General features: G+C 37.2%; 1 protein-coding gene across 1 annotated transcript in view; it reads right to left on the bottom strand.

Annotated features, from left to right (window-relative positions):
* igf2bp1 (insulin-like growth factor 2 mRNA binding protein 1) overlaps positions 1–21,612 on the bottom strand; it is a 165,683-nt gene extending 144,071 nt beyond the window's left edge. The window contains exons 1-3 of the mRNA XM_043674802.1: positions 21,381–21,612; positions 21,080–21,275; positions 19,757–19,817 (exon numbers count right to left, since the gene is read on the bottom strand). Of these exons, the coding sequence (XP_043530737.1) occupies positions 19,757–19,817; positions 21,080–21,260 (242 nt within the window). The 5' untranslated portion in view covers positions 21,261–21,275; positions 21,381–21,612. The remainder of the gene's footprint in view (positions 1–19,756; positions 19,818–21,079; positions 21,276–21,380) is intronic.
* Positions 21,613–21,814: the final 202 nt, after the last annotated feature.

Below are 21,814 nucleotides of genomic sequence, written 5' to 3'. Positions count from 1 at the left end.
TCATGGAATACAGGGAGAACTAGCCATTTGGATACATAACTGGCTCAAAGGCAGAAGACAGAGGGTGGTGGTGGAGGGTTGTTTTTCAGACTGGAGGCCTGTGACCATTGGAGTGCCACAAGAATCGATGCTGGGCCCTCTACTTTTTGTCATTTACATAAATGATTTGGATGCGAGCATAAGAGGAACTGTTAGTAAGTTTGCAGATGATACCAAAATTGGAGGTGTAGTGGACAGTGAAGAGGTTTACCTCAGATTACAACAGGATCTTGACCAGATGGGCCAATGGGCTGAGAAGTGACAGATGGAGTTTAATTCAGATAAATGCGAGGTGCTCAATTTTGGGAAAGCAAATCTTAGCAGGACTTATACACTTAATGGTAAGGTCCTAGGGAGTATTGCTGAACAAAGAGACCTTGGAGTGCAGGTTCATAGCTCCTTGAAAGTGGAGTCACAGATAGATAGGATAGTGAAGAAGGCGTTTGGCATGCTTTCCTTTATTGGTCAGAGTATTGAGTACAGAAGTTGGGAGGGCATGTTGGAATATTGCATGCAATTCTGGCCTCCTTCCTATTGGAAAGATGTTATGAAACTTGAAAGAGTTCAGAAAAGATTTACAAGGATGTTGCCAGGGTTGGAGGATCTGAGCTATAGAGAGAGGCTGAACAGGCTGGGGCTGTTTTCCCTGGAGCATCGGAGGCTGAGGGGTGACCTTATAGAGGTTTACAAAATTATGAGGGGCATGAATAGGATAAACAGGCAAAGTCTTTTCCCTGGGGTCGGGGAGTCCACAACTTGAGGGCATAGGTTTAGGGTGAGAGGGGAAAGATATAAAAGAGACCTAAGGGGCAACTTTTTCATGCAGCGGGTGGTACATGTATGGAATGAACTGCCAGAGGATGTGGTGGAGGTTGGTACAATTGCAACATTTAAGGGGCATTTGGATGGGTATATGAATAGGAAGGGTTTGGAGGGATATGGGCCAGGTGCTGGCAGGTGGGACTAGATTGGGTTGGGATATCTGGTCGGCATGGACGGGTTGGACTGAAGGGTCTGTTTCCGTGCTGTTCATCTCTATGACTCTATGACCCAAACTTATAAATTATATGCTGAGGAAACAGAAAGAATAGATAGTGGTATTGCAATAAACTCTGTCCATTTGCATTTTCTCAAAGCCTTCAGCCATGGTACTGCATAGTTGATTAATGATTGAAGGCAATATAGAGTCAGGAGACAAGTAACAGAATGGATTTTGAACTGGCTAGAAAATGGAAAACAGAGATTAAGGGCAAAAAGCAAAGTTAAGGGTAAAAAGAAAGATTGGCAAACAATAGGAAATGATGTCCTGCTGAGACACTGTTCACCATTTTACACAAGTCATTTGCACTCCAGAATCAGAAATACAATTGCAAAATTTGTCAATGTGCTTATACAGGAGAATAAACTACTGGAAGACATTGATAAGTATACAAAATGGAGGCATAATTGGCAATTTAACTTTAACATAGTTAAATGCATGAGACAGAACATTTTAAACAGAATGTACAGAAGAATACTAGAATCTGGAGGTATTGAGAGACAACTCATAAAAAGGTGTGGATTCAAATTATTATGGTTATAAAAAGCAAACAACCAAAGCAGTGGAGCTCAAATCTAAAGGATCAGAATTAAAAATCAGAAATGTACTTTTGAGCTTGCAAGGAACTATTGTTGACACTATTTGAACTATGACAACAATCCCAGTCTCCATATTATAAAATAAAAGATAAGGAGGAATTGGTGGAGATTCAAAAATGATTTACTGGAATGAACTGTAAGTCATACCATCAGGCAAAATTGAATAGCCTGGCGCTCAGGAAAAGAAAATGGAATCATGTCCTTATAGGGGTTTTTAAGATTATTGTTTTAATAGTGTAAACATAGAAAACATGCTTCCACTTGTTGGTGAGACCAGAACGAGGGTCAAGAAATATGAATATATTCAGTAACAAATCCAGAAAAAAAGCATATAGATGGGATTAGATGAAGAAAAGTAGCCTCGTGTTCTTGTGGAACATGAACACAGGTGTGAACCTGTTGGGCTAAATGACCTATTTGTGTGCAGTACTTTGGAGATGTATTGTTTCAGATGTCATGTTATATTTAATAATGATGCACTATTGTATTTATCAGTGTTACTAAATTATATCTCAACATATTGCTTTATTTCAATTGAACTATCTTCTAATAGTTTGCTATATTCAAACAGACTGGCTATTTTGCATCTAACAGTGTTGCTGTATAGAAATGGAAACAATGCTGGATGTCATACAGGAAAACAGCAATATAGTAACACTATTACAAAATTTACCCACGTTGCCAACTTGTTAACCAAATCCATGCCCAAGTTTGTGATGTGCACTTATATTGGTCAATTTCTCATACCCATATCAATTTGTATTTACTTATACAGAAGCAAGACACTGTGGATGTTGGAAATCTGAAATATTGGTATTTATATGCTGCCTCTTACATTATAAAAGATCCCACAATGCTTCAGAAGAGTGCTTTCAAGCAAAGTTTGACACCAAACCACATAAGGAGATATTATGGGAAGATGACTGCAAGTTTGGCAAAAATAGGTGGTTTCAAAAAGCACATTAAAGAAGTTCAGCAAAGATGGGGAGAAGTTTGGGGGCTGGGGAAATTGGGGGAGTGGAATTCCAAAGGTGAGGGCTCAAGCAGCTAAAGAAATGACCATGAACAGTGAAGTAAACAAATCAGGGCTGCTCAAGTGGCCAAAAATAAAAGGGTACAGATATCTCATGGGGTGGTGAAGCTGGAAAAGCTTACAAAGATAGGCACAGATGAGGACATGGAGGGATTGTAAATCAAGAATGGATATTTTCTAAATTGAGGAGTTACTTAACTCAGTGTCAATATAAATCAGTTCGATAGTAAGAGACTTAGTAATATATTTTTATGGTTAATCAAACTTTGTAGATACAACAAAGCACATGAACACTGAAATAAAGCAAAATTGATACCAATGAGACAACACTATTAAAAGGAAAATAGCTACACTTCTTGATACAATACAGCAACACTGCTAGAATTTCAAACAACGTATTTAAAGTGATAGATGCAACACTGCAACATTGTTAGATACAATTGTTAGCTGCAAAGCAGAAATTGCTGGAAAAGCCCAGCAGTTCTGGCAGCATTTGTGAAGAGAAACCAGACTTAATGTTAACTCTGATTTCTCTTCATAGATGCTGCCAGACCTGCTGAGCTTTTCCAGCAATTTATCTTTTTGTTTCTGATATAAACAGCATCCATAGTTCTTTCAATTTTTAAAAATATAATGCAGTATTACTGATGCAATAAAACATGAAACAGATGAACATAAAATCTTACACTCTGTGCCTAATTTCATAGCCAAGAGCCAAATCCCTACATCATGATTCTTAATTAATGATATTTACCCTAACCTATCAACTGTTACATACAATTTAACACTTGCTACATGGATATCATAATATTAGATAAAATTCAATTTCTGGGTACAGCAAAACATTGTTAGATAGAAGAATATTGTTCAACATTGGACTAATGTGAAATTCTGAACTGTATGCCCAATTTAATGATATTCCAAGTCCCTATATCATTGTTCTTAATTAATAGAAATTTACCCCAACCTATTAATAATGCTGAATATAATTTGACTATGTTTTACAGATACCTGAAATTACACTGCTAGATACAGAGAGTTTGGAAAAACAACACTGCTATATATAACATAAAATCATTATTAGACACAATATAACAATAAAGCTAGATATAATGCTCTACTTGATGCAATAACATGCAACTTAAAGAACACTTTTAAAAGCTTTAATTAATGAAAATAAAATCTCCTCAGCTATGCCTGTTATAGGCTTGTATGGCCAGACACCCAAATCATGAATCTTAATTTATGAAACTTGCCCTAATATATAAATCCTACTAAGTACAACAACAACACTTTGAGAACAATATAGGAACAATCTAGATGCAGCATTATAAAATAGACTTGGAAAAAATAATAGATGCAACATTTCAATCACTAGATGCCACCTTGTGATGCACTGGCAATGTCCCTGTCTCTGTAAAAAGGAGGCCCAGCTTTAAGTCTCACCTACTTGCTCCAAGTGTATTATAAATTCTACCAGGTTGACCTACAGCAACATGGTTAGATACAGTGTCAATATTTAGAAACAACCTATCTGTTCTGCTAGCTGTAGCGTAACAGTTCTGTAAAACAACATTGCTTAATACTAAATAGGTGTACCAAAACCGGACAGACTTCCAGATAACTTATGAACAACACTTTAGATACAAAAACAGTGAAATATAAACATAACACTGGTAGGAAAACGAAAATGCAATTGTTAAATCATAAACTATTAAAATACATTAAAGTACAGCAGAATAAACAATATACCTACACTGTTGTGTACACAGCAATCTATATCTTATTAAAATAAATAACTGTGAATGATGAAAATCTGAAGACAGACTGAAAAGTTGGAAACATGCAGCAGGTCCTCAAGTCAGCACATAAAAACAAAAGTGCTGATGTCTGTTCTTTGAATCATTTCCTGTCATCTCCACCAATTCAAAGTTTACCTAATCAGAACAGGTAAATGACTAACTTATTGCACTTTGTTTTAATCATTTTCTGTTTTAAATACTAGATACAATACAGCGGAACAGTGCAACACAATAAACCTTATTGACTGAACTCATCGTAGCATGCTCTTCCTTTATGGGGTATACAAAGCTAAAAATCACACAGAACCAGGTTATAGTCCAACAGGTTTATTTGGAAGCACTAGCTTTCGGAGTGCTGCTTCTTTGGATGAGAACCTAGTGTTGTGTGATTTTTAACTTTGTACACCCCAGTCCAACACCGGCATCTGTAAATTTTGGGAGGTGATGGTCTGGTGGGATTATTGCTGGACTGTAAATCCAGAAACCCAGGTAATGTTCTGGGGACCCAGGTTAAATCCTGCCACAGCAGATGATGGAATTTAAGTTTAAATATCTGGAATTAAAAGTCGAACAATATCTATAAAACCATTGCTGATTGTCAAGAAGAAGCCTTCTGGTTCACTAATGTCCTTTAGGGAAGGGAACTAACATCCTTACCTTGTCTGGCCGACATGTGACTCCAGATCCACAGCAATGTGCTGACATTTAACTGCCCTCTGGGCAATTAAGGATGGACAATAAATGCTGGGCTAGCCAGCAATGCCCACATCTCATGAATGAATAAAGAAAAATACATGACCATGGTTGATCCTCCATGTTACTGCTATACTCCCATTCTCTGTCCTTGCCCTTGATACCTTCAGCCTCCAGAAATCTAACAATTTCTCTTCAACATATATTCAGGAACATAACCTCCAGAGACTTCTATACTAGAGAATTTCACTGGTTCACCACCCTCTGAGTGGAGACATTTCTCTTCATCTTAGTCTAAAACTGTTTACCACATATCCTGAAACTGTGACCCCTTGTTTCCCAGCCAGGGGGGAACATTATCCTTGTATCCAGACTGTCCAAACCTGTCATTCCTTTTATATGTGATTCCCCTTTCATTCTTCTAAACTCCGATTGATCCAATCACTCCTTGGACAACAAACCTAACATCTCAGGAATCTATTTGGTGAAGCTTTGCCACATTCTCGTTATGGTAAGTACATATTTTCTGAAGTAATGAGACCAGAACTACAGACAATTTCAGGTGTAGCCTCACCAAGGCCCGATGCAGCTGCAGAAAGACTTCCTTACTCCTGTATCATTTGCCTTCTAACTGCTTGTTGCATCCTCAAGCTTGCTTTCAGTGACCAGTGTACAAGGACGCCTAGGCTCCCTTGCACATTAACAATTTTCAACCTAACACCATTTTAACAATACTCTGCCATTTTGTTTATCCTACTGAAGTGGGGAACTTCACGTTTACCCATGAAACACTTCATCTGCCATGTATTTGCTCATTCACTCAAACTGAGTTGAAAAGTGTGGTGCTGGAAAAACACAGCAGGCCAGGCAGCAACCGAGGAGCAGGAGAATCGATGTTTCAGGCATAAGCCCTTCTTCAGGAATGAGAATTTCACTGGTTCACCACCCTCTGAGTGAAGACATTTCTCTTCATCTTAGTCTAAAACTGTTTACCACATATCCTGAAACTGTGACCTCTTGTTTCCCAGCCAGGTGGGAACATTATCCTTGTATCCAGACTGTCCAAACCTGTCATTCATTTTATATGTGATTCCCCTTTCATTCTTCTAAACTCCGATTGATCCAATCACTCCTTGGACAACAAACCTAACATCTCAGGAATCTATCTGGTGAAGCTTTGCCGCATTCACTCAAACTGTCTAAATCACCTTGAAGCTAGTTTACCACTCACAATCCCAATTAGGTTTATGTAATCAAATTTGGAAATACTACATTTGATTCCTTATCCAAGTAACTGATATATATTGTGAATAGCTAAGGCCAAGCACTGATCTTTTAGTGCTGAAAATGTGTTGCTGGAAAAGCGCAGCAGGTCAGGCAGCATCCAAGGAGCAGGAGAATCGACGTTTCGGGCATAAGCCCTTCCTGAAGAAGGGCTTGTGGGCGGCACGGTGGCACAGTGGTTAGCACTGCTGCCTCACAGCGCCAGAGACCCAGGTTCAATTCCCGCCTCAGGCGACTGACTGTGTGGAGTTTGCACGTTCTCCCCGTGTCTGCGTGGGTTTCCTCCGGGTGCTCCGGTTTCCTCCCACATCACAAAGATGTGCAGGGTCAGGTGAATTGGCCATACTAAATTGCCCGTAGTGTTAGGTAAGGGGTAAATGTAGGGGTATGGGTGGGTTTCGCTTCGGCGGGTCGGTGTGGACTTGTTGGGCCGAAGGGCCTGTTTCCACACTGTAATCTAATCTAATCTAATCTAATCTGCAGCCCTCACTTTCTCTCACTGATCTTTTAATATCCACTTGTCACCACCTTCCAATCCAAGGTGGATTTTCCTAAGTACAAACCAATTCTCACTCCATTCCAGTATATATCCACCAATCCCATGTGTTCTTTTTAATTTTGCTCAATAACCTCTTATATGGGATTTTATAAAAAGATTTCCTGAAAATCAAGATGGACCACCATACTACAAATTCCCTATTATCCATTCTCCTAGTTACATCCTCAAAAAACTCCAGTAGATTACTCAAACATGATTTCCCTTTCATAAATCCATCTTGACCTTGTGTAAGCCTGCTGGTATTTTCTAAATATTCTGTTATCACATGCTTTCCAACAGATTCCAGCATTTTCCCTCCTATTAATGTCAGGCTAACCGATATGTAATTCTTGACATGCAATTCAGTTTCTCCCTTCTTCCTTTTCTAAATGGTAGGGTTACATTTGCCTTCTCAAGTCTCTCAGAACTATTACCGAATTTAGGAAGATAGCAACTAACACTCCGTTTTGGACCCTGGGATATAGATTATCAGCTTCTGATGATCATATTACTGATGTAATGCTCTTGACGCCATGTGGATATACTGGGAAATCACCATCATCCACAAGCTTCTCTTTGCAGTCCAATTCACAAAATAAAACAGGAAGACTACTAAACCTAATGAGCCAGATTTACCAACAGATAATTATCAGCACGAACTGGTTACTAGTTAGGAAATCAAGGCCAATATACCCAACAGTATTAGATAAAAATTAGTGAAGAAATTTCTCATGATCTCATCAGCAACCTCTTATCCCAGCAGAGTAAACTTCTTCCCAGTGTCCACCCCGTCAGGCCTCTTCAGAATTATATATTTCTTGCAGGAAGCCACCAAAACTGCACACAGTGCTCCAGACATGGTTTCAACAAGTGCCCTATCAAACTGCAGTAAGACATTCTTTACCCTAATATTTCAACTCCTTTGTACATAAGCCTAATATATCATTTGCTTTCCTAATTGCCTGCTGTAAATGCATATTACATTTCTACAATTCACTTACAAGGACATCCAGATTTCTATGAAACGTTCACCAATTCCCAGTCTCTCATCATTGAAAAAGATCCTACTTTTCTACGCTCCCTATTAAACTAAGGTACACTTTTTCACATTATATTACATCGACCATATTCTCTTTCACCCTCTTAACCCACATACAACCGTCTGTGGCTTGTTTATGTCCTCCTCACAGCTTATTCTTCCATACAACTTCACAAGGTAAACTATAGGATGTACCTCTACAATCTGACTGCCTTAGCACTGGGTCTTTGCCAGGCCATGGGAAATCACATGTTGCAGCCAGGACAGGAGTTTTTTTTACAATACATTTAAATAGAATGGTGCAACATAAAATTAGATGCAATGCAGTTGGTTTAGCAAATTTAGATGATGCTTTCAGTCATCAGTACAATTCCAGAAAAACAGAAGAACTATGAGTTTTTCTGGAAATTGAAAGTCCTGATGAGTGCATGCCAGCAGAACATAACAGTTTACCAGGCCAGCGATTACAGATTAGGGAGATACAACCTGTACAAGAGGATGACAATACCACAGAACAACGGTTTTAAATACAATTCTGTAACATATATCAGATAACACAAGGCAACAGATCTAGATACCATTTAGCAACTCTATTTAAGGGAAAGCAAAGGTTTAGGTACAAACACCTTTTGTAACGAAATATCGCAAGCACTTTGCAAGAGCACTGCAAAATAAAATATGACACTGAGTCACATAAAGACAGATTAGATCAAATTACCAAAAGCTCAGTCAAAGAGGAAGGATTTAAGGAATGTCTTAAGAAGGAAAGCAAATTAGAGAGGTTTTGGGAGGTTATTCAACAGTTTGACACCCACAAAACTGAAGATACTAACACCAGTTGTGTAGCAATTAAAATTGGGACTATACACCAGCCTAGAATTAGTGGAACTAGTTACCTTTAAGAAATGTGGAATTGGAAGTGATACAGAGATAGGGATGGTTGTAAGACAAAGGGAGGTGACAGATATAGTGGGGGAAGGGATTTTCAAATTAAGACTTTGCTTGTCTCTGAGCCATACAGGTCACAAAGCACAGGAGGAATAGGGGAATCAATTTGTTTAAATGTGGAAAACAGTTTGGATGACACAGAGAGCAGAATCTAGGAGACCAGCCAGGAGTACAGTGGAATAATCAAATCTAGGAATAATGATGGCAAGAATGAGGGATTCAACAACTGATAAGCTAAGAGAGAACAGTGTAGAATGTTATGTAGGTGGAAATAGGCAACATGAGTGGTGATACCAGTAGGAGATTAGGAGATCATCTCAGAATAAATGTGACATCCAGGCTGTGCTAACCTAATCTCAGACTATTACCCAGAAATGAGATGGAGCTGGTAGCTATGGAATAGATTTTAGATCAAGACCAAAAACAATGGCTTCACTGTTCCAATATGTAACTGGAGGAAATTTCTGTCCATCAAGTATTGGATGCCAGAGAAACAGCCTAATAATTTAACAGCAGTGGTGCCTTTGGAGGATGTCACTAAATGTGGAAATGATAGACAAAGGAGTAGGAGACAACTGAAAAATACTGTTAGATATAATGGGGCTGAATTCCTCAGAATAACAAGAGTCATCCACAACTTGCTATTATTTTACATACAAAACTTAACAATAGTTTGCAATTACAAAATAATTAGAGGTTCCTACTCAAGTAGCATAGCTTTGTCATTACTTTCAAGAAAGCAGCAACTATCTGCTTAACCACTAACATATATTTGACATCATAAAGGTATTCTAAGTATTGATTACTTTCAGTCAACCTCTCCAGCACTGAAAGGTAGCTACTGCAAGTTAGTAGTGATAGCCCTTTTCAGTTGTTATAAGGGTTAGGGATTATCCTCTCTTTGTCTGCCTCATTTAATATTGAATTTATTAATTTTAGTTTACATTTTCATTTCAGGCCACATGGTATAATTTCAAATTAAGACTTTGCTTGTCTCTGAGCCATACAGGTCACAAAGCACAAGAGGAATAGGGGAATAGGATTTGTTTAAATGTGGAAATCAGAGTTTTGGATGACATGGAGAGCAGAATCTAGGAGACCAGCCTGGAGTATAGTGGAATAATCAAATCTAGGAATAATGAGGGCCACATGAGCCTCAGTGTCATTCACTACAATATCATTAGCTCATAATTTCAGCAACTGCCATGCAAAACTTTCAATACAAAAATGCAAAGGTAAGTCAATTAACAAGTCACACTTATGTGTTCTACTGCAACAAGCTATGGTCCATATTCTTGCAAAATTAGAGACAGTATGAGAACACTATTAGGAATAAAATAGTAGCACTTCTAGGTACTTTGTAGCAATACCTTTAGATGTAATGTAGGCACTCTACATCATACCTAAAGATACAGCAACAAACTTAAACACAATAAAGGAACACTACAAGATATGAGAGTAACATTGGTAGATGTAATATAGCAACACCATTTGACATGATAAATAGCAACAGTAGGTTAAAATTTGCAATACTGGCCATTGCAAAATTGTATCATCTGGAGACAATACAATAGCATTGTCAACTAAAATGTATTGCCATTAATATATAAAATTAAGCAACACCATTAAACATGACATACTAATATTGCTAGATTTTTAAAAATGCAACATTCCAAAAAGCAAATCTCATCAAACCAACAAAATACAAAACTATCATGTTCTGGACATAAAATTGTAACTCAATTTTTTTCAAAATTATGCAACAAATAAGAATAAAATTACAGAGCTTGTACACGCATTTTAGAAAATCTGCTAGATGAAATATAGCAACACTTAGATACAGCATAGCAACAATAGTGGGTACAAAATTTCCAGCATTGAATAATGCAGAATTGCATTTAGATGCAATACACCAACACTCATTGATTAAATGTACTAACATTGTTAGATCTAATATAGTAACCTTTTAGTTAATATGTAGCAACATAGTTAGCTGGTGTAGCAACATTTTTGGACACAATATATTAATACTATTGATGCATAATTTCAATATTCAATACCGAAAATTTCATTTAATCAATAAAATAACAAAAATACAGAGCCACCACAACTTTAGATATAAAATTGTAAAATTGATGTATTTAAAATTATAAAATATTAATGTAAAACTCTGGTAAATATAATTTAGCAACATGCCTAGATACAATATAACAGCCCTGTTAAACACAACATAGCAACAGCGGTAGACACAAAATTGCAACACTGAATAATGCAAAATTGTAACATTTAGATACAATACAGTAACATTGTTGGATAAAATATACTATCTCTGCTGTACAATATGACAATTTTTTTAGACAAATGGCAACAACTACTACATTATTATAATACACTTAACATATTAAACCCTCCTAAATTGCTTCAGAGAGATAAAATGCAGTAATGTTTTTCGATACAATATAGCAACATTGTTAGCTAAAGCCTAATAGCACTGGTAGATAAAATGTAGTTACTTGTTGGGCACAAATTTCAACAATCAATATAGCAAACCCCATCAAATGACAATGTAACAAAGATATGTAAAACTTTCACAATTTGTATCCAAAAATACACTACTGCTGTACATTAAAAGTATGAAAACACCAAGATTCCAATATCAGTACTGACAGATAAAGTATAGCAGTACAATTAGGTAGGATATAAAAACACTGGTGGATTTTAAAAAAGCGGGACAGCAATAGTAGATGCAGTATATGCAATATTGCAATATTAGTAGATGCAATATGGCAATACTATTAGGTACAAAATAGGGCCATTGTTAGATACAATTTTGCAATATTGTTGGTACAGTATGGTAACAAAGAAAATGTTAACAGTATTACATATATTTTATTTGGTATAAAATTACAACACTATTATACAAATTTACAAAACCTTCACAAACCAAAACTACAATACTTTTAGATATTAAGTGTAAATGTTGTGAAGTAGAATACTGCTACATTATTAGTTAGTAGATGACAACATTGGTAGATATGAAATAGTTGTATTTTAGATGTTTAAAACTCTTAGTTTATAAATAAAATATTTATGGCTACAACATGACCCTAGAACCAATGTTACAGCATTGGTATGTCAAATACAAGGTAAAACTGCAAAGAATAACACACCATCAAACTAACAACGTATTACATCTTAAAAATTAAACTATCTGCATTACAATGTAGCTATATAAAGTATAGGTGCATATAGTCCTATTGTCTTTATTATACAACTAATTGATTTTAAATGATTGTAATTAATAACCTCATGTTTTACAGATAAAGTGTTACAGTTTTGCTTATCTGTTGAACGACATCATCTTAACTACTCAATTAAATTAGTTTCATAAAATTGCTCCTGTCTTATTAACAGAGCAAAAATAATTTTATAATCACTATGTTGTATGTTCAATGCTCAGGAAAGAGGGCATTTTCCTCTCTTTTGGCCCACTCTTGGCAGTAGTCAATCCCAGAGAAGGCACTACATGGTTTGAATAGAAATGAGAATATAGAATCACACTATTTTTCATCTAGGTCCTGCTTGTAGTGCCAATTTGGTTATTTTTATCAAAAGAAAGGGAAAGCTTACTTTTTCCCAGAAATACTCAGAGTCCCAGCTTTAGGAGAACAATAACCACAATCAGCCTGCCTTGAGAGCTCCGCTGTTTAATGGCAGCTTATAGTTTGCAACACATCTTCCCAAATGAAAACCTGTGATACGAATCCCCAAATTCACATACCACCCCTTTAAACAAGGGAATGAGGAGTTTTTCCTAATAACCAATGGGATGGATTCAATCTAATTTGAATCTATGGGTTACTACAATGAATATATTGCAGCATTTTTAAAATGGTGTTCATATGCCTTGGGTCATCTGAATGGAGCTAAGGTGGTGTAACAAATTAAGAAGTAATAGCAAAGAAAGAAATATACACTTGAAGCCCTGCTACTTATGGTACCTATATGGTGTTGTAAAAAATAATTAGCAGGAGTTATCTATACATTCTATACTATGAATGGGATCCATTGCAATGTCAGCTTACTGAAGTTTTCACTGTTGTTAAAAAAAGCAAATTTGTTGATCTGGTTCATTGTCCTTGTTATTTCTAACTCTTTTCCCAATCTAACACAGAACATTTCATTTATTTTCCACACAGGAATCTTGAGTAAAAGTTAATACATATTTTAATGTCCAGAAGTTAAAAAGTATTTGAGCCCTTAACCCAAAATGCTAGTTATGTACAATTCCAGTGTGATCATTTTTTTTCCTTAAAAGGGTTTCAATGTGCTTCAATTTTAGTTATTAACAATGTATACTGGAATCCTGTATTACAACAGTGGCTGTACTTCATTAGTTGTTTTGAGATATTCAGTGATCATGACAACTGCTATATAAATGAAAGCTTTCTTTCTAATTTTATCCTGAATTTGTTTATGATTTAGTAATATCTCCAGGATTTTGGTACAATATGTTGATGGGTAATAGGGGGTTTAATACACTGTCCCATGGAGCTGTGATAAAAGCTCAGCTGTGCAAAAAAAAACTTTATACTTTCAAAAATCAGCTATATTGAGAAATACATTTTTATCTGTGTAACACTAGAGTGAGTTAAGGGGGGTACAAGTTTATCACAGATCCTTAAGCTGATAGATTGTAACATAGAATATATTGGTTGAAATTGTGTAATCAATTAAAATCAAAAGCTTTTTATAAAAAAAAGAGTTAAGGTTCTAGAAGTAATGTTATAAATGGTTTTAACAGAATAAAAAGGCAACTAGCTTACAGGGTCTCATGGAAAAATGTATGGAATTGTGGAATCTAATCCCAAAACACTGGTAAGAATTTCCTGAAACCTATGTAATAAAATTAATGTGAACTTATTCAGTACTTGAAACCAGTGATCACCCAACAAATTCCTACTCATTGCAATACTTGAAAAAACAGAGACTCCAATTTTTGATCAATGCCTTAAAGAAGTTCAAGGTAGTTCTATATCCTCCTGCTCTGCCTCCAGCACTCTCCTACCTCATCTCATCAACGTTCCTACTGTCCGGTAATCTTAAAGGGAATGCTGGCCCAACTGAAAACAATTTCTTAAAACTATTACCAATGACAAACAAAATGCAGGCATATGTTTGAAATTTTGCAAAAAGCAAAGTCAGGAAAGGCTGTCCAGCATCCCCCTGTCCCCACCTCAGTAAACATCAATGTGGATCTTCTGTATTGTAGGGGGAGCAATCCTTGCCACTCACTTCACACTGATCTGTGCAAATTATTTATTTTCCTTCTTTTCTTGCACCAAGCTTTTCTGAATTATTTCAAGAGAGCCTCTGAATTGTACAATCTGAGGCAGATCTGCCTCACGATTGTTGTGATTGGTCTACGAAATTCTGCCATTACTTTTGAAGAAATTAAACTGGAAATGCATTCAAAACTAAGAAACTGTCTCAAGGCATTCAAGGGTCTGCACTGGGATAACTAAAGGTTTGTGCAAGCTATGTGGTCTCACAACCAGGAACCTAACTGGACCTCCCAATTAGTAATGCACCTTCAGAGTTGATATTAAATCGTTCTTGGTTTCTCTCCTTCCTCTGCTTAACCCCACTCCCCACTGAAGAAACTAACGTACAACTGTAACGCGAAATGTCAATTCAGTGTGCAACCCTCAAAGGTTATTCTGTTTGAACAGTGGACATTTCCACCACTAGCAGCATTTTTTTTAGGAGATAAAAACTTGAATCTTTATTACATGTGGTCTAAGAATTTTAACCAAAGCAAATGTCTTCCTTTCTATTGCCTCCCTCCTCCACCCCCACCGGACTGATCCACTGGGCTCAATTAGACTATATGACAGTCCTAACACCACCTCTTGACCTTCTCTTGTGTGATGAGCATATAGATTAGGAATGCTCTACTTATTGAACTTAAAAGGCCTAAGGGTGAGGGGTGCAAACGGGAGGGAAACTGCAAATTACAATGAGGGGAGTGGGGGCGGGGAAGCGAAAGACACACACAAGTGTGCACATGGAAAAAGGAAAACTTCAAAGGCCTTTTCAGATTCAAACAGCTTCTTCCCCCTCCCCCACAACACACGCATTTCAGTATTTAAGAAATGTGTAACATTATTAATTTTCTGCAGGTTTTCAGTGAAAGGGAGAGAGGGGTTCAATAACGCAGCTCTGGAATCCATTTAGCAGTATAGGGTATGTGCTTCCAGTCTGGGTCAAAGGTCATGCTTTGCTCAGTAATGACCTATGCAGAAATGAGAAAAGGCTTCTGCCACCATTTTGTGTGGCAACTTAGCAGAAGGATTTGTTTTCAAAAATGGATCTTCAATTTTTTTAAAAAGAACACCTATTCTGTAATTTAGGAAAATTCAATAAAGTCATTCGCTCCACCTTGTTAAACAAAAGAAAAGCAAGTTTGAATCACACAGTTTATAACACCAATGGGGATCCTTTCCATTCATAAAGTCAACGAACTACTACAGCTTGGCAAGAGATTCTTAGCCACAAACAACTACTACCACTACGTGAGTTGTTTATACGCAATCTACAAAATGCCTCAGCACCAACGTTGCACAATTTCACATAACTCAAGAGATTTTCTAAATTCTGCATAAGATTTTAGTTTCGTTGAAACTGCAAATTGCCGTAAAATGTCGAAATAAATCTTTGTTTTAAAAGTGGAAGCTAACAGAAGTTGCTTTTTTTTTGTTATTTTGGAGGGAGGAATTTTGCTGGTAGTGTTCTCCCTACTTTGCTTGGTTAAGGTTCAGTAGATGCTGGGTGATATTAGGACCCTCATTCAAGGAATTATTTAATTTGTAACTTAACGTTGTCTCTAAGTGTTGGCAATGTAATCACCCATTGAGGACACCATATCTAAATCCAATTGTGATTTAACCCAGTGGCCAGACATTCATCCTTCCAGGACGGGGTACTGGTTATCAAGCAGAAATGAGAATCCTCGTCAACTTTCCTCTTAAGGATACGAAGGCCAATTGTGCAGCTCTCCACCACACCCTCTTCACTCGACTGGCTGAGACTAGCCAACTCAGCATAAATCAGGAGTGGAATTTGTTCCTGATCTCTGTTTATCTCAGCTATTCTGGATAAAATCATTGAGCTCTTATCAAACCATTTCTGGAAATTCATGAAAGCATTATTGCTTGCTGGATTTTAAAATTTTTTAATCTCTTGCTAACTGCAGCATTACAACAGCCTAAACAACTTGGAATTTTTCAACCTATTTTCATCCATTTGTGTTAATCATGGGAACTTGCCAAACATTCAAAAAACTTAAGCTACTTAAAATTGCAAATGAAGACATCAACCATTTCCATTGCAAATTATACAGATCTTTTTTCTCTAGCAAATGCATTGATTACTTTGATCTTTAATTGTCTTTTGCTGTAATATTTTCCCTGTTTTAATACTGAATTTCAAAACTGGAATAAAACTTTCTCTATAATAATGTTATAGGAATGACAGTCATTTCAGGATCTACAAATTATATTAATTAAACATTGCACAATAAAATACATCTGCCATTTCTACTTTATTGACTTTAGGATAAATTGTGCCAGATTGCTTAAAGTTATATTGTTACCTTAAAAAGTCTTTGTTTGATATTGCAAAATATTTTAAAATGTAGCCTATGGAGTTGAATTCTTTTCAAAGTTTATTTTAAAATTAAACTATTTTCCCTAAATTTCAATAACTAATTCATTTTTAAAAATGGTGTTCTAAACTTGATTATGAAAATGATTTCTCTAAACTTATTTTCATTTTATTTAAAGAAATTAACGTTTACCTTTCTGTAATTGTAAAAATTATGGTAAAGAGAGATAGAGTCACTGTTTGTATTTGAATGGGCTGTAGTCAAATTAATGTTTCAAGCACCCTCAATGTTAACCTGTCTCTTCCCTTTTCAGATGCTGACAGAGTTTCTGCATGTTTCTGTATTTTCTGGGGCAGCGAGGATGGATTGATCAAAGCTGAATTATTCTTTATCCAAAATGCTAACCTATGTTTTCCCTTTTCTGAAGTCAATGCTTTGAAAGTAATTTCAAAAAATTCAGATTTTAAACACAAGTTTCCAGCATTTTAATCTTTACAACAGTTGCGAGTGTTTGTGACAATTATTTTTTATTAGGTTTTATACAGTTAAACATGAAGTTGTTTTTGTTCATGTATGTGAGGGTGTAAAGTAATTTTGAGTGGGTGCTATATTTCATTAATGTTTTTGTCCAGTTTATTTATTTTAAAGTAAAAGATATTAGAATGATAAACAAACACCCAATACTTATTTTATTTACTGAACAAAATCTCTCTAGATTCAATGCAACACAAATATTTCTTTCTAGTCACATCTGAGGAAAAATAATTCACTCAGTATAAAAAGATATAAAAGTAATTACAGAATTTTGTAAAATTATTTGTTTGATCAATGCTAAACATGCTCATATGTATAAAATGACCAGTTTCAATACTTCTATTACTGAACTCTTATTGGGTTATATGAGATCATTTGTAACAATTGAAAACACACTTGAAGCAATACATTTGTACTTTTTAAAAAAAAATATTCTCATGAAATACAATAAGATGTCAGTTTTTCTATTGACTGATTGAAAGCAAACACAACAAAGTTAATTTCACTAAATGTATTACAAAATTTTATTTTATCTGCCTTCAAGATTTCAACAATGTCTCATTTCAGTAAAAATAGGATCATTGAACCAACCATGTATACACACACAATACTCCATTGAATGACAACATCATTTCATTTGAACTTTTACTTAGGTTTCCATATTGATCTATTTTGTAGCTATTTTCACAATTTTAAAAAGGACTAAAACTCCATCGGATATTACCACAAATGTTGCATTTTGGAACTTCAGAATTTTGTGCAAAATTTCCACAAAAACAATTCAAGTGCTTTTTTAAAACAAAATAAAAGAATTACATCTCTTTCAAGATAAGAAGTTGTTATTATTTCATAAGCAAAGTCTTTAAATTTTGCAACTTTAAACACAGGAGAATATTTTAAATAAAGCAGAAAGGAATATGGACAGTTCACTGCCACCATAGAATTGGATGGTAACTGCTGAATGTTTCTTTTAACTGAATTGAGCAGCAAAAACAACAAATTGTGTTTGCAATCTACACATGTAGTGTTTACTCATCATTCCTTCCAAACCAGGTTAATCAAAACAGAAAAAGGGAAAATTTTATTAATTAATTTTTTTATGTTCAGTTTTTTTTAACCATTGATTATAACTGTAACAACTGATTTTAAATTTTGTTTTCCTGAATGTTTTAACTACTTTTCAAAACTTTCGAATTGTCTGATTCAAACTTCATCTTCAGACTTTTGAAAATATAGAGGGGGGCATAGTTTGGTTTACAAACTTTCCTGGATTATTTTAAACATTACAGTTGGGTTGCAAAGCAAATATCTAGTTAGAATGATAACATGGAGGACAATAGCTACAGCTAAACTGAACCAATAACTTCCTCTCTCTGCAATATCATTTTAAATAGATAATAATATGAATTGATATCAAGTCATTGTTCTTAATCCAGTGCTTAACTTGTTTTCTGGTATTTTCTGAACCAGCACTTTTAGACATTTTACCACAAGCACCATCCAGTTTATCAGATTAAGCCAAAATACACATGCACCAAATACTTTAAAGCAAGAACAAGTAAATACTTTAACAGGTATATTAGCAACCCATCCAAGGTTCCATACTGAATAGCCATCATATTAGATTCTGGGTCAAGGTTTTAACTTTGGTTTCTGAATGTGAACTCAATCAAACTTTCTTAATTGGAGTGTGCATCGCGTTTTCAAAAAGGTTATGCCTGGAAAAACATATCCAACAACTCGTTGCACTATTGACACAGAGCAATATAGGTACATGAAAATGCCAACGTATTCGCAGTCCTGATGCAAATAATCCTTAGTTTCAAGACAACGCGTCCCTTAGCGATTCAAAGCGAACATGGAAAGGGTGGAAAAGAAATTCGGAAGGTTGATCGCACCCCTCCCCCCTCCAACTCGTTTCTTGCCAGCTCTCTCCCGTAGGTCGAGGCGTTCCCGGAATCGGCTTTGGAGTCAAATGAGATTTGAACCCAAAGTAAGGCTTCTATGTTTGAGACGTGATCCTACTTGAGCGGTTTACACAAGGTGGTGGGGGGAGGTTGGTGCATCGCTAACCGTCCACGCTTACCCCAGTCTCAAACCGCGACCTTTTAAATTTCTGAGCAGAAAGCGGGAAGAGCTCTTTAAAGCTAAAAGAAAAATCGCTAGATCCATCTCCTCGACACTGAACCTATTTTCCCATCCGTCGCTTCAAAGCTCCCGAAAAACACATTGCAGTTGCAGCCATGGGATTGCTGCCTACAATTGCTACACTACTTCGCCTCAATTCGAGATTGTAATAACATCATATAGATCGAGGAAACAACTAATTTCAAATCTATTCCATGCTGCAGCACAGCATAATCACAGCTTTTTAAAAAAAAAACCACTGAAGAGCTTCACAACTTTTGTACGTCTTTTTTTTTTAAATCTCACACACTTGCAAACAGAAACCAGAAACAAATGACCAATTCACTTCTTACAACTCTCTAGGATATCTCCAGATAAATATTCAATGCAAAACAAGTATTGAAATGGCTAATACCTCTGCCTCTTGGGTACTGAGTGTTCCACTTCTATGTGTCTCCCATGGAGTTCCACTTTACCTGTAAACAATTTCGATTTGTATTTAATTTAGTAAAATGCTGTTTCACCTTCTTCATCTCTGCTTTTACAAACACACTGGGTGAAATGAACCACTGTTATTAACAGGATGGATTGTCTTTTTTCTTATGTGTGTGAGGGTTGAAATCTGTTTTTATGCATAATTGAGGATTAATATCCTTACTGAGTTACTGAGAAACTTCAGGATGGAGCTGCTGATATGTATATCCAACGCACATGGAAACACATTATATATCAGACCTGAAAGCTGTATTTTATCTGGTTAGGATGGGGTTTTTCGCTCTAGACATTTGCACGCTTGCAGTCCTGTAGTATTTTCACAATCAGTATGGCCGACCTCGGCTCAGTGTGTGCCCCCATAACAGGCTGAGTGTTCAATTTCAGGAAACATTCAGAGAGCTGGGTGCGACCCGCATTCACTTAGAGCTGCCGTTTTGGGTTGGGGGCCAGCCGGAGCAAGGAGGGGGGTAAATCTTACCCGGACTGGTCGCCTGAGGAAGGGGAGGCCGTGGGGGGGGGGGGGGGGGCTGAAGAGACGAGATACAGGATTAAAACTGCTAACGTGGTATTATTACGGAGCTTACAAATGACGGCCTACTATCAGTAAGGGGAAGGAGTAACAGCCATCGAGCCATTCTCTCCAAGAGACACCCTGATCCAAAGGAAGGAAGGCAGGGAGGGAGGGGGTGGAGGAGAAGGTGGGAACCAGATCCCACAGCAGATCCAGAGATCTGACCCAACTGGGTTTCCTAATCTGCGATTTCTTCCCAAAGGACGGAATGGCAATCCGATTCTCCTTTCGTTTTTTTGATCGAACGCCGCGAGTGTTGAGTGTAATTGACTAAAAAAACAAGAACCTGCTGGTTTACAGAAACATAACCCCCCACCCCCCTCACGTACAGGAGGAATTGCGCGCCATCACCCCCCACCCCAACCCCCCACCCCTTCCAATCTTTATAATAAAATATCTATCATGTGTCTATCTTTCTATAGAATCAGGGTCCCACGCTTTTTGGGGAGGGAGGGGGGGCTCACATCATTAACGTGTTGGTCAGAAATTTAAAAAAGGGACCAATGCAACTCTCTCCAGAGCAGAGAGCCCTTTGCTAGCCTGGAGGAGTGGGAGCTAGGTAGGCCATTGCTAGGAACTGGGTAGGAAATCAGAATCTCGCCGAGTGAACGGCGTTCTCAAGAAGGCTTCAGTTCTCCCCTTGCGTTTTGGATATCGGTTGAAATCGCTTACCGGATAAGGTATCGATCGCTTTCATTGCCCAGCTCTCATCTGGACAATCTACAAAGGCATAGCCCGCTTTGAGTAGAAATTGCCCAGAAAAAGGAATCTTCCAGTCGTTGAAGATAGTTTCTAACTCTGGCACAGTCACGCTTTCACTCAGATTCCCGATGTACAGCTTGTTCATTGTCATTCTTAGGGCTTCTCTCTTTTTGGGGGGGGGTGGGGGGGGGGGGGGAAGAAGGGAGGGTGTAAAATTATAACAGCACCTTCGAAATAATGATATATCCAACAACACACAAAAAAAACCCACCAGCAGCAGCAACTGAAATGGTAAAACGGTTGTTGCAAAGGGAGGAGAGAGAGGGAGAAAAAAAAACACAAAACGGCCAAAGAAAAAGTGTTAGCCGGAAACAGGGAGTTATGAAACGGTATGGCGGGCTGTGAAAGTCTGTCTGCTACCCCCAAACCCCGTTGAGTCAAACTGAAAATGTCACAGGACGTTGCTGGTGGCACCGCCTCCAAATAAAATCGACCTTAAAAAATGAGTGAAATATTTGCCTGGGAGAGGTCCACGTGGTTACACACGGCCGGCCCCTCACGTGGAAGATCGCGTCAGTTTCACCACCCCCCTCCACCATCACCCCAACACACACACACACACACACACAACTCCCTTTTGTTTACTACACAACATCACCCCGGCTGCTCCTCCCTTTTCACCACCCCCCACTTGCAGAGCTCTTT

The sequence above is a fragment of the Chiloscyllium plagiosum genome, chromosome 33, assembly GCF_004010195.1.
Source record: "Chiloscyllium plagiosum isolate BGI_BamShark_2017 chromosome 33, ASM401019v2, whole genome shotgun sequence".
In the NCBI taxonomy this organism is placed as follows: domain Eukaryota; kingdom Metazoa; phylum Chordata; class Chondrichthyes; order Orectolobiformes; family Hemiscylliidae; genus Chiloscyllium; species Chiloscyllium plagiosum.
Note: the sequence above shows the minus strand (reverse complement) of the source record. Positions and strands in the feature narration are given on the sequence as shown.